Source organism: Cyprinus carpio, chromosome B5 (assembly GCF_018340385.1).
Source record: "Cyprinus carpio isolate SPL01 chromosome B5, ASM1834038v1, whole genome shotgun sequence".
Taxonomy (NCBI): Eukaryota; Metazoa; Chordata; class Actinopteri; order Cypriniformes; family Cyprinidae; genus Cyprinus; species Cyprinus carpio.
In genome coordinates, this window is record NC_056601.1 from 30593695 (window position 1) to 30609191 (window position 15497).

Here is a 15497-nt window from a genome sequence, read left to right on the forward strand (position 1 = left end):
TTTATGTACTGCACTTATACTTTTCTTATTTCTTATTATTTTATTTAGACATTTTTAAGGCTAAAAATCATTTATTGTATACATTGTATATACTGCATGTATACTATTTAATGATTTCTTTATTGTTTTAATTACAGTGCATATTCCTTATATTTATTTATTTATTTATTTTTTACATGCTTTAATTTTTTATTAAAAACATTTACAGTGTATATTTATTCTGCTGCATATTATATTTAAATGTAGACATTTTTAACCTAAAAAAATATTTAAACTTAATATTTCTTATACTTATGATATAGCAGCAAGAATTAGTTTTTATCCTATTTATCCCAGGCTGCATGTGACGTTTTCTGTGTTGGCGACGATGTTAATATTGAGAAGGCTAACGATTCCTTGATTAGCAACGATCGTAGCTGGAAGAAAAGCAAGTTCCGGATGACATACACAGCGGAGGCACCAACACTCACCCAAGGTACATTGCTGCTCAAGTACCTTCCATTCATCAAGGAATGACTCATCATTTCAGAAAGCCAATAAGCTTTTATCAAATTAAATGATGTGAATGGCCAAGTTTTTTTATCGCCTCAAAATTTATGACGCATGCCAATTGACTCTTGAAGGGACTGCAATTTTAGTGGCTCATTAGCTTGACACAGATTGTCTCAGCGCCGTGTTAGCATTACCCAGAGGATTGTAAACACTTCCTTATTCAATCGATGCAAGTGTAAACAATGCATTTCAGGCTTTCAAGCCTGATTTCCTATGTCACGGACTTTTTACCATTGCATCTAAAGTTCTTGAAATGATCTGGAAATGGGCGGCTCAGCTCCATCGTGAGTTTTATAGCAAATCAAGTTGTAGGGCTGCTAAATTGCCATTTGATGTTTTATATGGTCTAATTTCACACAGCATGTTTTAACTGTTGATTGGTTTCTGTGTCCACTCTCAGCGCTTTACAGCATTCATAAGAAGAAAGTTTACGGGGCCAAATTTCTGATGAGACAGAACCTACAAAGTGCCAGATCGAAGTATGTTTTTGCTAATATTCTGTCTAATTTCTAATTTTCTCCGATTTGCATTCTTATTAAGGTCTTTGACATTAAGTTCTGCCTTAAAAACATGTGACCAATTCACCTTAGCAATCTTCCATCATTTTCTAATGTTTGTCTATGGAGGATTGGTGTATTTGGATGGCTCTAAAGTGAATTTTAAATAAAAGTAAAAAATATATATGAAGAGTTTATTTGCAAAAACAGATAACTCAGTTTTTTTTTAACCTTGTCAAAATAATTCAACTGCATTTTGATTGAGATTAATTGGAATGCACAATGAAAATACATGATTTTTGAAAATGTAAAAAAACTGAGTTTCTGAGAATCTGTTTTTGCATATAAAATCTCTCTCTCTCTCTCTCTCTCTCTCTCGTCTCTCCTCTCTCTCTCTCTCTATATATATATATATATATATATATATATATATATATATATATATGGTAAAATACTGTATTAAACCCTGGTAAGTTAAGAAAATCTGTAACAGAAAATACATTTGCTTCTAGCTAATTTAATGTCAGTAACAGAAAGCTAAGGTTTTTTTTTTATAATTTGTATCTTGAGTTTTTATATTGTTACTTTTAAATTTAACATAAAAATGCCAGATAAAATGCTTTGCAATGTCACACTTCATTCCAGCCTATTATAACAAAAATACCCAATGTGGGCAAATCTTAGCAAAGGGTCAGTTTCTATTGTGTAGGAATAAATCTTTTATAATCTCTTTAAAGAATGACTGCAACTGTTTCATATGAACATGTTTTCTTACTTCTTGTCTACTAGCCGATTGACTATATTTGTGCGTCTTGATACCAACAACAACGAGAGCCTGAAATACTTGCCTGGTGACCATTTAGGCGTTTTCCCTGGCAACAACGAAGTACTAGTTACGACTCTTATTGAGAAACTGGAGGACGCACCGCCTGTCAATCAAATTGTGAAAGTGGAGTTCTTGGAAGAAAGAAACACAGCATTGGGTAACTATGAGTTTTATTTTTGTCATCATAATAATATGCAAATATCTGAAACTAATCCAAAATATAAAAAAAAAATTATATGATATGCAAAAAAGTATTACAAAATAACATTCTAACTTCAAACATCTTAGAGGATTAAATTACAAAGTCAACAACTGAAAAGCAACTTTCCAAAATAATTTGTCTATCAAACATCTGCTTTGCTATCTTATGGAAAGTGACAGCATCTACATAAAAATAATCAGAAACCGACATACAGAGGAGAAGAGTCAGAAGAGAGACGTGATACCTCTAGTATTTCATCCATACAAGTCTGCCAGATCCCCAATCAAACATGATTTTGTGAACACAGAGGAAAGGCTGCCGAACAGTGTGTTCATCAGGTATTCTGGTGTTCATGATGAGCCAAGGATCAGGGTAACCTGGTCCATAGTGCTGGTCATGTCACATTTACAGGAAAGTGAGCTAGCTTTCACTCATCTAAACTCTAAACTCAAAAATCTAAACTCATCCACATATCATTCCAAACCCATATGACTTACTTTCGTCCATGGTAAATTATAAAAAAAATCACAATAAAAGCAGTCCGAATCACTTGTACTTTATATTTCAGGTCCTCAGAAGGCATATATCAGATTAATATGAGAGTAATAGGTAAAATTGATTGGTCATTGTTTGCTTAAATCTTCCCCTCCACCATAACTCTAAAATCGTATTTGCATTCATGAATGTCTGAATGCCACATCAAGTTATACGGCAATGATGGCAAACCTCATTCATTCTTAAAGTATGAATATGCAAAAGTAAGAGCGAGATCTGAGAGAAGTTTCCTCACACAAACCTATCATATGACTAAATTATTGTGCACATTTTTGTCATATTTGGAGCTTGATATCAATGCATGTCGCCTTCATTTTTTATTGTATGGGTATGAGGACTTCCACTGAAGAAAGACATGTTTGAAATAGGAGTGAGTAAATAATGACAGAAATGTATTTTCTATCCATTCAGCAATTTAAAGTTTTGCAGTACACTCTTAAATATAATGGTTCTTTATCGCCATGAAGAACCTTCAACAGAAGCACAAAAGGTTCTTTATACTGTTCTTTAGATTATAAAATGTTCTTCACACTAAAAAAAAAAAAAAAAAAAAAAAAAATGCTTTTTTTTTAAGAACCATTCATTGAAAGCTTCTTTGAGAAACATAAGATGATGGTTCAAGGTATCACTGCAAAAAAAAAAAAAAAAAATAACATAGAGTTGAGGTCAAAAGTTTACATCCCCCTTTCAGAATCTGCAAAATGTTAATTATTTTACCAAAATAAGAGGGATGATACAAAATGCATGTTATTGTTTAGTACTGACCTGATTAAGATATTTCACATAAAATATGTTTATGTATAGTCCACAAGAGAAAATAATAGTTGAATTTATAAAAATGACCTCGTTCAAAAGTTTACAGCCCTTTGATTCTTAATACTGTGTTTTTACCTAAAAAATGATGTTAAAGTTAAATAGATAAGTTAAAATAACCCTAATCTTCAAATTCAAAAAGTTTTCACCCCCTGGCTCTCAATACATGGTTTTTCCTTCTGGAGCATCAGTGAGTGTTTTAACCTTCTGTAATAGTTGCATATGAGTCCCTCAGTTGTCCTCAGTGTGAAAAGATGGCTCTCAAAATCATACAGTCATTATTGGAAAGGGTCCAAATACACAAAAATGCTGGAAACTAAAAGAATTTATGGGACCTGAAGGATTTTTCTGAAGAACAGCAGGCAGTTTTACTGTTCAGGACAAACAAGGAACTCATGAACAACTATCACTAAACAAAAAAACACAGCTGTGGATCAATCAGGTAACAACACAGTAATAAGAATCAAGATGTGTAAACTTTTAAGCAGAGTCGTTTTTTTTAAATTCAACTATTATTTTCTTTTGTGGACTATGTAAACATGTTTTATGTGAAATGTCTTATTCAGGTCAGTACTAAATCAACAATACCATGCATTTTGTATGATCCCTATTGTAAAATAATTAACATTTTGCAGATTCTAAAAGGGGGGTGTAAACTTTTGACCTCAACTGTATCTGTTGCTAGTCAAAACATGAGTAAATCACTGGTTCAAAAATCTAGTTCATATCTGCATTCTTAACAAATCAGAAGCTCTTTATCTTCTGTAGGTGTGATAAGTAACTGGACGGACGAGACTCGTATTCCGCCCTGTACCATCTATCAGGCTTTCAAATACTTCCTGGACATAACCACCCCTCCAAGTCCCCTGCTACTGCAACAGTTTGCTCCTCTAGCGACTAATGAGAAACAGAGAAAGAGACTAGAGGTGCTCAGCAAGGTAAGAAAACACTGAATAACTGCACACACTCATGCATTTCCCTAATTATCATGTAAGACATTTATTTCCATCAATACAAGCCGTGCTAAAGCTCAGTAATGATCTAAGACCCATTTTCACCCACTTCTTCTATATAAGACAAAAGGCGTCACATCACCACATGCGTCCCTGGCTTTTCCGCCTCAAATCGGCAGTAATTTTCTCAGTTTGATAACTTATTATCTCTGAAAATCAACCCCCTCCTCCTTACTTCCTTTCCCCCCCTCCCATGCCTATTTTGCGCTCTCTCACGAGCTTCTCAGTGTCAACACTGAGACATAGAAATATTTCTCTTTCATTGCCTCCCACTGAAACACTCGCAATTTTTCGTAATGTTGCTAAAAATGGCTGCTTAGTTAGTGAGTCATCCTTTCTGGTTCAAATGATTCTGATGAAGGAATGGCGTGAACTAGAGGAGAAAGACAGAGGGACATTGACACATTCTTTGCAGACTTTCTTTCAGCTGAGTTCACATCAGCGAGGATTGCAGCTTCCCACAGTTTCTCTCTGCTTGTTTAAAATGATAAATTTGTATATTTTAAGCACTTGTTTGGATTACCATTTTTTTTTTAATGTTTTTAAAAGAAGTCTCTTATGCTCACCAAGGCTGCATATATTTATCTTTTTTCTATTTGAATATATTTTAAATGTAAATTTATTTCTGTGATGACCAAGCTGAATTTTCAGCAGTCATTGCTCCAGTTTTCGGAAACTGTTCTGTTATGCTGATTTGTTCTAGACAGATTGCTTTTGTTATTATTATAATCATTGAAAACACTTTTTATGGATACTGTGGTACATTTTAAGGTTCTTTGTTTAATGGAAAGTTTAAAAGAACGGCATTTATTTGAAATGAAAATAGATAGTAAAATTATAAATGTCTTTGCTGTCACTTTTGATCAATTTAGTGTCCTCGCTGAATAAAACTACTCATTTCTAACATTCATTTTCATCAGCTTTTCAGATTTACAACCATAAAGGTCCTTGCCATTGGGTTTTCTGTGTATCATTTACAGTGTTCAGTTTTTTCAGGAAACTAAAATTCATAAATTCAAAGACGCATTGTCAAAAACAATAAGGTAGTAACGGTAGTGTTTTGTATGGACATAAAATAACCTTTTATGTTCGAAAAATGGAGGTGCATAATGGTGAGTCAACAGTGACAGAATTTTCTCTTTAAGGAGAGAACTAAAAAGACCTTTCTGGCTCCTTTTTACGTTCATGTGACTAACACATTTACGCAAATTATAGTGTTGACAGGTTTTTTTACTCGCTTCTTACTGTCAGTTCACGGCACAAGGTGCTTGCAGAATGTTTTGAGCGATTGCCATTCATCCAGAGCTCATGTGCCAAACCAGAGCCAGAGTCATGATGATGTTATATGCTTCATTCTGTGTCTCCTCAGGGTTTGCAGGAGTATGAGGAGTGGAAGTGGTACAATAACCCTACAATAGTGGAGGTGTTGGAGGAGTTCCCATCCCTCCAGATCCCCTCCACCCTTCTCTTGACCCAGCTGCCCCTCCTACAGGCACGATACTACTCCATCAGCTCCTCTCCAGACCTCCATCCAGGAGAGATACACCTCAGTGTGGCAGTGGTGTCCTATCGGCCCAGAGGTAAAGAAAACCGCAGATTGCTAAGGCATTGCTCTTTCATTGCTCAGCTCTTAATTGAACTCTTAGTTATGTTTCGTTTACATATGAGCTTTATATTATAAGCTACATACTAGCTTTATAAGGTTAGGTTATCATCTTCTTTATCTGCATTTAAATCATCATTGAAAACGTATCTCTTTTCTCTGGCCTATTTGTAATTGTTGGATATGTTGGTTTTAGTGAGTTAAATTCTTATTCCTGATTTTTATTCGGTTTTATGGGTTAAGTCGTTGATTACATTTTTAAACTTTGTATTTTTATTTTTTTTTGCATTGTATTGTGTTACTGTGAAGCACCTTGGTCAGCATTAATGTTGTTTAAAGGTGCTATATAAATAAAAATGACCTTGACCTTGACCTATAATTCTTAGAAAGACTGTAAAGATGCTAAAGTAAAAACCTGTTAATTGTTAACTTAAGTTACCTTACACCATATATGGTGAAAAACTGTATATGTATAAATATATACAGCAAAAGGACATTTCCCATAAGTCTCTGCATGACATCCTATGATTATATATTGCATATGATTTTTTTCTTCTCATTTTTGTCATCAGTAATGTACATTAGGGTAATTTATGTTTATAGTAAGCTTAAGTACATTTTTAAATTAACATCATATCACTTCTAACAGAATTGATAGTAATAAACTTTATGAAAACTAAAAAAAAAACACATTTCTTTTTTTTTTAATTGAAGACATCTCATACTTCAATATATATATATATATATATATATATATATATATATATATATATATATATATATATATATATATATATATATATATAATAAAATGAATAATATACACTGCCATCCAAAAGTTTGGGGTGAATTATCTTTTTAATTCATACTTTTATTTCCATCAAAGACAGATTAAATTTACACTTCAAAAGTGACAAAGACATTTATTACAAAAAGTCATTTTGAACTTACTATGCATCAAATGCATCACTTTTTCACAAATTAATCAGCACAACTGCTTTCAACAAATAATATAATTATTTTTTTTTTTTTGCAAATAAACAGGATGCTGAAAAATTAGCAAAATAATATGTTTAAAAATATGTTCAAATAGAAAACAGTGATCCTAATACACACTGCATGATTTTCGGCTGTCCCAGATGAAATATTGGCATTGTGAAACAATAGTGGTGCTTTCTGTTATCGTGGCTTTAATCGGTGCTCCTGTGTGTACAGTAAGAGAGGTTCTAAAATGGTTGTTATCACGGTTTTTGACCAAAGATAGCCTAAGATACAGAATGTTCATCGCACAATGTGTTTGCTGGTACATTCCACATTCACTGAACAACCAATATAAATGCACATGAAATCAACACGACATTGTGCTAAAACAAAAAACTGCTTATCCCTTCATTTTTCGCCACTTCAACTTTTTTCAGCACACATAAAAAATACAACTGCTAAAGTGTGAATTATCACGCTCTTTTTTTTTTTACCACTAGCACATGCTGATGACGTTTATTCATCTATAGTAATGTGCGTCGTAGCATACGAGTCAATAGGTGTCATCATCATACAGTGTACACACACGTCGTAGCCAAGTTTATTAGATTCATGTCACACAGTGTTACATACAGTGATCTTATAGTATTGCTAAAATCGTGCAGTGTTTTGGGCTTAAGAGACATTTTTGATACAATACTATTTCTGCTTTATTTTGCTTGATCAATATGCAGAGATTGACTAATGTAGTAAGTGATGTAAGAAGTCTTTAATTCAGAAACCTTCTCTTTGACCAAATCTAGTCACTGGTAATGATCACCTGAGAGATGTTTGAGATGCTGTTTGTAACAGGTGTTAATGGTAATGCGTCTCTGCCTATCACTTGAACACCAGATGTTCAAAGCAGGTGTAAACAAGACCTGATGCTATGTTTAACCAATGCAATCCACTTCAAAGTGTTAAAAACGTTCTCTGTCACTCGTCTCAAACAGTGAGAGTCACGCTTAAACAGCCTCTCACTTCCAACAGTTACTATGACATACGGCCTGAAAACTCAAATTTCCCCATCAGTGGTATGGTGTGAATAATTGGGTGCTTAATAAGAGACTATGAACTTAATTAGCAATTTGACTGAAGTGCCTAATGAATTGTGAATAATCTGTGTTGTCGGAAAGGAAACTGGGCTGGTTATCTGTGGTATTAGTCTGATTCTGACTGTTCATCTAATAGCTGCTCATTTATTTGAAAGATAGGGACTACATGAAAATTAAATGATCAAATTAATTCTAGATCTGCTCATTTGCTGATAAGCCTTTCTGCACGAAAGAGAAACTGTGATCTAATCTCTCTTACACATTTTAAATGCATTGTAAACATGTAATTATGTGCATAATGGCGTAATTGGCGGCTGAAATATAGCAATTTTCATCCATTTGAAGCAAGTGATGTCAGCCCTGCGCAGTCTTAAATTGCTATAGGCGTTAGATCGGTGTCAGGTTAAAGGATTATGTGTGTTTTTTCCGGCTAGATGGAGAAGGTCCTGTGCACCACGGAGTGTGTTCCTCTTGGCTCAATAGCTTGGAAGAAGGTGATACGGTGCCATGCTTTGTCAGAGGGTAAAGCATTTATATACTTCTGAAATATGTCCACTGATGGTAGTTTTCTTGTGGATTTGATGAAATCAAAGGATGTATTATCTGTTTCAGGGCTCCAACGTTCCGTATGCCAAAAGACAGCCAGGTCCCATGTATTCTGATTGGTCCAGGCACTGGAATCGCTCCATTCAGAAGCTTCTGGCAACAGAGACTGTATGATATTGAAAACAAGGGTAGGCTTTTGGTTGCTTCTGATTTTAAATTGTGCATTTAAATTTACAGTTCTGAGAAAGGAAAGTGTCGTTTGTTTAAACAATTTACTAATTTATCGAATGCATTTCTAAGTGTTTTTGTAGGGTTATAAAAAATTGAAACTTACTTGAAACTCATATTTAAATGATTAATGTAAATGTCCAGTTCTGAGAAAGGGCTAGCATTGTTTGATGTATTTGATTTTTCAAATTCAGTGACATTTCATCACTTTAAGATATCCATCTAAGATTTTGTTTATTTGTTTATTTTTGTAATTGCTTGAATTTACAAATTCATATTTAAATGGTCTGAGAAAGGTTTATAATTGTTTGATTCATTTATCTAATCCAGTAACATTACAGGAATGTTTGCTAGAAAAAAAATACAAAAATGATAAAGTACAGTTTATTTATCAAAAATACTATTTAAAATACTATTTGTACATGATTAACAAAATGACATGTACTTACACTTTCACTAATATATTTTGCCATTTGTCATTGAGTTAAATCTGAATTTTGGCATGTTTTATTTAATCAGGAATCAAGGCATGCCCCATGATCTTGGTTTTCGGTTGTCGGCAGTCACAGATTGACCACATTTACAAGGAAGAGACCATCCGGGCCAAGAACAAGGAAGTGTTTAAAGAGCTTTACACCGCATACTCCAGAGAGCCTGGGAGACCAAAGGTTAGAATATGATTCCTTGGCAAATATTCGTGAGGATATTTCAAATCCATTTATAATCCAGCATCAGTGAGGGTTTAGCTAGCTGCTCAAGTGAATCATAGAGATTTAATGGGAAAATGAAAAATGGACCTTTGTGAAGAAATTTTTTGATTTTCACTTTTGTTTTTTAAATTCAGCAAGCAAGGCAAAGCATTTCTGACTGATCAAATAACAGTGGAGCCATGCCATGTGGCTCACAGACATTTATTTAGTGTTTTACCTCACAATTTTTTCTTTTTTTCAACTCATCCTCTCAGAAATACGTCCAGGATGTGCTTCGGGAGCAGCTGTCTGAAACTGTGTACAAATATCTCCGAGAAGAAGGAGGACATATCTACGTCTGTGGAGACGTCACCATGGCCGGAGATGTACTGAAAACAGTCCAGCAGATCTTTAAACTGCATGGAAACATGTCTCTGGAAGATGCCGGCTTCTATATCAGCAAACTAAGGGTTAGATCCCACTTTTTTTTCCAAACTTCATACTGTAGTTAATGCTTTTTGGCCGTTTATTTAAAACTGGCTCTTCGTATGCAAAGGTAAATCAAGTACAAGGCCATCTGAGAAGTTCCAGGTTCCACTTACTTTATTTATTTTTTAATTTACTCATTGATTTATTTTTAATTATTATTCCTTATTATTATTATTATGATAAATATTATTCTTATTTTTTATATGTATGTGTGTATATATATATATATATATATATATATATATATATATATATATATATATATATATATATATATATATATTATAATGAAATTGTATTTTACATTACATTACATTTATAATTTTATGATTAATTAACAATTTATCAGCAAAACTAAAGGTTTGAACTCACTTTTTTTCCAAACTTTATACTGTAGTTAGTGGTGCTATTCAGCCACTTTTTTAAAAACTGACCCTTTGTTTAATTTAGTTTATATGTATTCTTTCTACATATATATTGTTTAATTAATTCAATTTTATTTTTGCATTTATATTCAAGTCAAGTCAAGTCAAGTCTGTTTTATTGTCAATTCTTCCACATGTACAGTACATACTTACAGAGAATTGAATTTGCGTTACTCTCAGACCCTTGGTGCATACAGATAACACTAACAGTAGAACATTAAATACACATAAAAAATAAGTACAACTATACAAATATACAAATAGGTCATGTAAAAAGAAAGATAAGTAAAGCAGCACAAGGCACATGGCAAATAGAGTGCAAACCAGTGAAGTAAACAGTGCGGATATAATAATTGTAATGCAAAAGAGCTTATTCAGTCAGATTAAAGTGTCAATAATCTCAGAGAGCAGTTCTTTGTTTAAATTGACAGAAGATGTAGTTGAACGAGGTCAGAAAACTGCTGAAAGGGGTAGTGAGCAGACCATTGTTTAAATTGACAGAAGATGTAGTTGAACGAGGTCAGAAAACTGCTGAAAGGGGTAGTGAGCAGACCAATGCTGTACAAAGTGTCTGGTGCAGGTCCCAGTGTGTTAATGGGAGCTGCGGTGTTGGGGGGGACTGAGGTTCAGAGTTCAGTGGTGCATGGGGAAAAAGAGGGGAGGGGGGCAAGGTCGGGAGGGAGTTCAGCTTCCTGACAGCCTGATGAATGAAGCTGTCCTTCAGTCTGCTGGTCCTGGCCTGGAGACTCCGCAGTCTCCTCCCTGATGGCAGCAGACTGAAGAAGCTCTGTGACGGGTGTGTGAGATCACCTGCAATGCAGAGGACTTTACGGATGAGACGTGTTCCATAAATGTCCTGGAGGGAGACACCAGCGATCTTCTCAGTTGCTCTCACTATGCGTTGAAGAATCTACCGGCAGGACGCATTGCAGGCGCCATACCACACAGTGATGCAGCTAGACAGGATGCTCTCGATGGTGCCTCTGTAGAAGGTGCACATAATGGGGGCCAGGGCTCTGGCTCTTCTCAGTTTGAGAAGGAAGTAGAGACACTGCTTTGATTTCTTGGCCAGTGCTGCTGTGTTATCGGTCCAGGAGAGGTCCTCTGTGATGTGCACACCCAGGAACTTGGTGCTGCTCACTCTCTCCACAGTCGCACCATTGATAGTCAGAGGAGCATGCTCAGTGTGCACTTTCCTGAAGTCAACAACAATCTCCTTCGTCTTCTCCACGTTCAGAGAGAGATTGTTGTCACTGCACCACTGCAGTGTTGTCACTGCACCACCTGGCCAGAAGTATAATACATTATATTTATAAAGTAATTATTAATTGATCATTTATTAGCAAAACTAAGGGTTAGATCCCACTTTTCCCTATATACAAAGTAGTTAGTGTTGCTTTCGAGTTATTTATTTAAAACAAGACCTTTCATGTGCAAAGGTAAATCAAGTCCAAGGTCATCTTAGAACTAAGGGTTCCATCCATCTTTTTCCCCAAACTTTATACTGAATTTAGTGACTCCATTAGGTCATTTATTTAAAACTGATCCTTTGTGTGCATAACAAAATCAAGTACAAGGTCACCTGAGAAGTTCCATTTACTTTTTTAAACTGTTTTCTTCTCTTTCTTGTTGAAGGATGAGAATCGATACCATGAGGACATCTTTGGTGTAACCCTGCGCACTTACGAGGTCACCAACCGTCTTAGGTCGGAGTCTATTGCATTCATCGAAGAGAGCAAGAAAGACACAGATGAGTAAGTCCTGTTTGCTTATTCTCCATCCGTCCTCCTCTCACCTTGGGTTATCCGCGCTTGTAGGAGGACCTTGTGCCGTGTAGATTACTGTAGATACAGCCTCTGGACCAGCATCACTGAATGCCAGCCGTAACCATAGAGACGGAGGCTGAGAAGAGGCTGCAGCGTAACAGGATTAGTGAGAAGAGAGTGGCTGTGCTATTCTTTGTTTGTGCTCTCACAGATAAGAGCTTGTTCATCGCACACTCGCTGTGAGAGCGGAGGGAGGGACAGAAGTGCTTTAACCGTAGTGCACGCTTAACTGGCCCTTTTGCCGTATGGCCAGCGTAATTTCTGAGAGGTGTCACTTATTTTGATGTTTTATGGTGAAAGTCCTTGTGTTGGAGGACGAGAGCTACCTCACGGTCCCTCGCCATTTGTCATCTGGTACTCTGTTGGATAGTGGGCAACATTATATATCATGAAATAATTAAATATCGGAATGAAATGTTGCAATTAATGCATAACGTTACAAAGAGATGTGAGCTTAATTACATCAATTAAGCATGAAAGGTGTTTATTTTTTGAGCTAATGGAATTAGTGTGCAGATTAATTAATCAAATTAATCACAATTACAGCCCACGTTTACTTATGTAAAATGAAAAATGGCATGAAATAGGAAAAATACACTACTGTTCAAAAGTTTGTGGTTGGTAATGTTTTTAAAAAGTGTTTTTGCAGTCTCTTATGCTCACCAAGGCTGCATTTAATTGATTAAAAATATAGCAATAAAAAAAACTATTTTTATGATTTAAAATAATTTTTTTCCATTTCAGTAATATTTTAAAATGTAATATATTCCTGTAATGTAAAGCTGAATTTTCAGCATCATTACTGCAGTCTTCAGTGTCACATGATCCTTCAGAAATCATTCTAATATACTGATTTGCTGCTCAAGAATTATAAAGCATAAGTCTGTCACTTTGATCAGTTAAGTGCATCCTAGCTGAATAAAAGCATGTATTTCTTTCTTTGATAAAAATATTACTGAACCCAAACTTTTGAACAGTATTCTTGAATCTTGAAAAAAACAAATGCATCAACTTATTAAATATAATGAATTATGAGCAAGTTGTGGAATAGATGCTTATGCAAATATTTAAATAATTGCAGCATTTTGTAATTTTATTATTATTATTGCAATATATATTATATATATATATATATATATATATATATATATATATATATATATATATATATATATATAATATATATATATATATATATATATACTGTACGTATACTCTTTCTACCGCCTTTCTCTCTTTGTATCTCTTTTAATCTTTATTTTCTTCCTTTTACAGGGTGTTTTGCTCATAGTCACATTTTCCCTCCATATATAGCTGGTTTTTGTTCATGCTGTAATCAGCCAACCAGAAGCATGATGGGACACCAACCATGAATCGCGAAAACTGTGCCAAGTTTGTCTGTTAAAAAATTCTTCTTTTTATGGAATATTTCATTTTCTTTGCTAGGTCTTGTTTGATGTGCATCTCTATGATCAAAATCTGCATTAATACAAGTACCTTTCACTTGAATTTCTGAATGCACTTTTTTATGTGTCCTTATGCTTTGTCCTGACTAATGGGCTACGTGCACTTAGACATGGTCTGCCTTTTTTTAAGTGTAAGCAAGATCAGTGGCTTTCCTCATGTGCAACATGCCTAGATATTGACTTTACTATTAAGAGATGGGAAGTTTTTGGTTTGGATAGTGAGTCTCGAGGTTACTGTGCACGTTTTGATGAAAGACCAAGTCTCTATCCATGCTAAAAAGAGAGGACAAGCTTGTATCTACAGAAGGTGAATCTGTTTCAAAGAATCTAACATAGACTTCAAGCAGACAAATCACGCTGTCCTTGTCCTTAAAAGTGGGTTCAGATCTCATTTTGGTTCATTTTGATTAATTTTGGTTTTGAAAGAGTCACAACCAACCATTTTATTAATTATATAATTAATTTGCCTTCTTTCCTCCTTCCTCTTCCTATAATATATTATTTAATATTCAATATAATAATAATACAAATAAATATGAACTTAGAATTCAGGTTTTTTTTTCTTTTTTTTCGCAATTCCAGGTTTACATCACAATTATTAGTTTATATCTCGCAGATTTTTTTTTCTCAGAACATTGCGTTTACCTCTCGCAATCCTGATGGTAATTCTGAGATTATATATTCCAATCGTACGTTTTTATCTCAGAATTCTGAATTTACATGAGTTTATAATTCATAACTCTGCCCTTTTTTCTTTGAATTCTGAGTTTGCATTGTGCAGTTCTGTTTTGTTTTCCACCACGGAGTAAAAATAAAAAAAGGTAATTGTGACTTTTTATTTCATAATTATTTCACACACGTTTTTTCCTCAGTGTTTCGAGTTTATATCTCACAATAAACTTGTCACAGTTAAAGTAAAAATACTACAAAATTACACAAAACTACATACAGTGGCTTTGAGATGGATCAAACTAAGATGAAATCAAGATGAAAGAAAAGTCTTTTTAGGAGACTGAAAAATCTCTCTAGGTTGGTTCTTTTATGAAACTCTGATGAAAATGAAAGAGGTGATGCACCTGCTTTGCTTTATTATACCTCCTCTATATCCCTGTTTCTCTGAGACATGGCTGTGACGACCCTTCTCTTTGACTCCAAACGGAGACATGGATCTCTTCTTTAGATCGAAGATCAACCGTCGTAGTTTTCGTTTCGTATTAAAGGGTAACCGCTTGCAACAACGAGCAAAAAATCAATGCGGCGCAAAGTTTATTTTTGCATGCAATGCCTTTTTGATGGCTTTGAAAGGACAGTTTTCTGGCAATGAATCCTTTAAGAAAAGTCACTGTTTTGCTTTCTGAAATGTACGTTCAGTTAGATCCTAGCTCGCTTCGGATTTGCTTTGAAAACTTTTGAGTTATGAGTGGCCTCCGGCATGAAAAATATTACATGAGGTAATTTGATTTTGAGGGACTTTGCTTTCTGTTGTCTTTCTGTAGGAGAATATTCTTGTTGTATGTACACTGTTAAAACTGAATGTTTCCCTCCCAACATTTGATTTTTGCACCGATTAAACTCTGTGATGACAAAAAGTCGGGCAAAAAAGAATCACACACATGCATATGTTAAAATCTAAATATATAATATCTAGGAGAATTTTTTAAGAATGTATTTTGATTATGGGTATTGATTTGG

The 15497-nt window shown here is 34.5% G+C and overlaps 1 protein-coding gene across 1 annotated transcript in view; it reads left to right on the forward strand.

Annotated features, from left to right (window-relative positions):
• Positions 1-12271, forward strand: part of LOC109079156 (nitric oxide synthase, brain-like) — a 37939-nt gene extending 25668 nt beyond the window's left edge. Inside the window, exons 17-26 of the mRNA XM_042723103.1 lie at positions 337-475; positions 953-1031; positions 1839-2032; positions 4214-4383; positions 5828-6038; positions 8571-8658; positions 8749-8870; positions 9430-9578; positions 9875-10069; positions 12149-12271. Coding sequence (XP_042579037.1) covers positions 337-475; positions 953-1031; positions 1839-2032; positions 4214-4383; positions 5828-6038; positions 8571-8658; positions 8749-8870; positions 9430-9578; positions 9875-10069; positions 12149-12271 — 1470 coding nt within the window. The remainder of the gene's footprint in view (positions 1-336; positions 476-952; positions 1032-1838; positions 2033-4213; positions 4384-5827; positions 6039-8570; positions 8659-8748; positions 8871-9429; positions 9579-9874; positions 10070-12148) is intronic.
• Positions 12272-15497: the final 3226 nt, after the last annotated feature.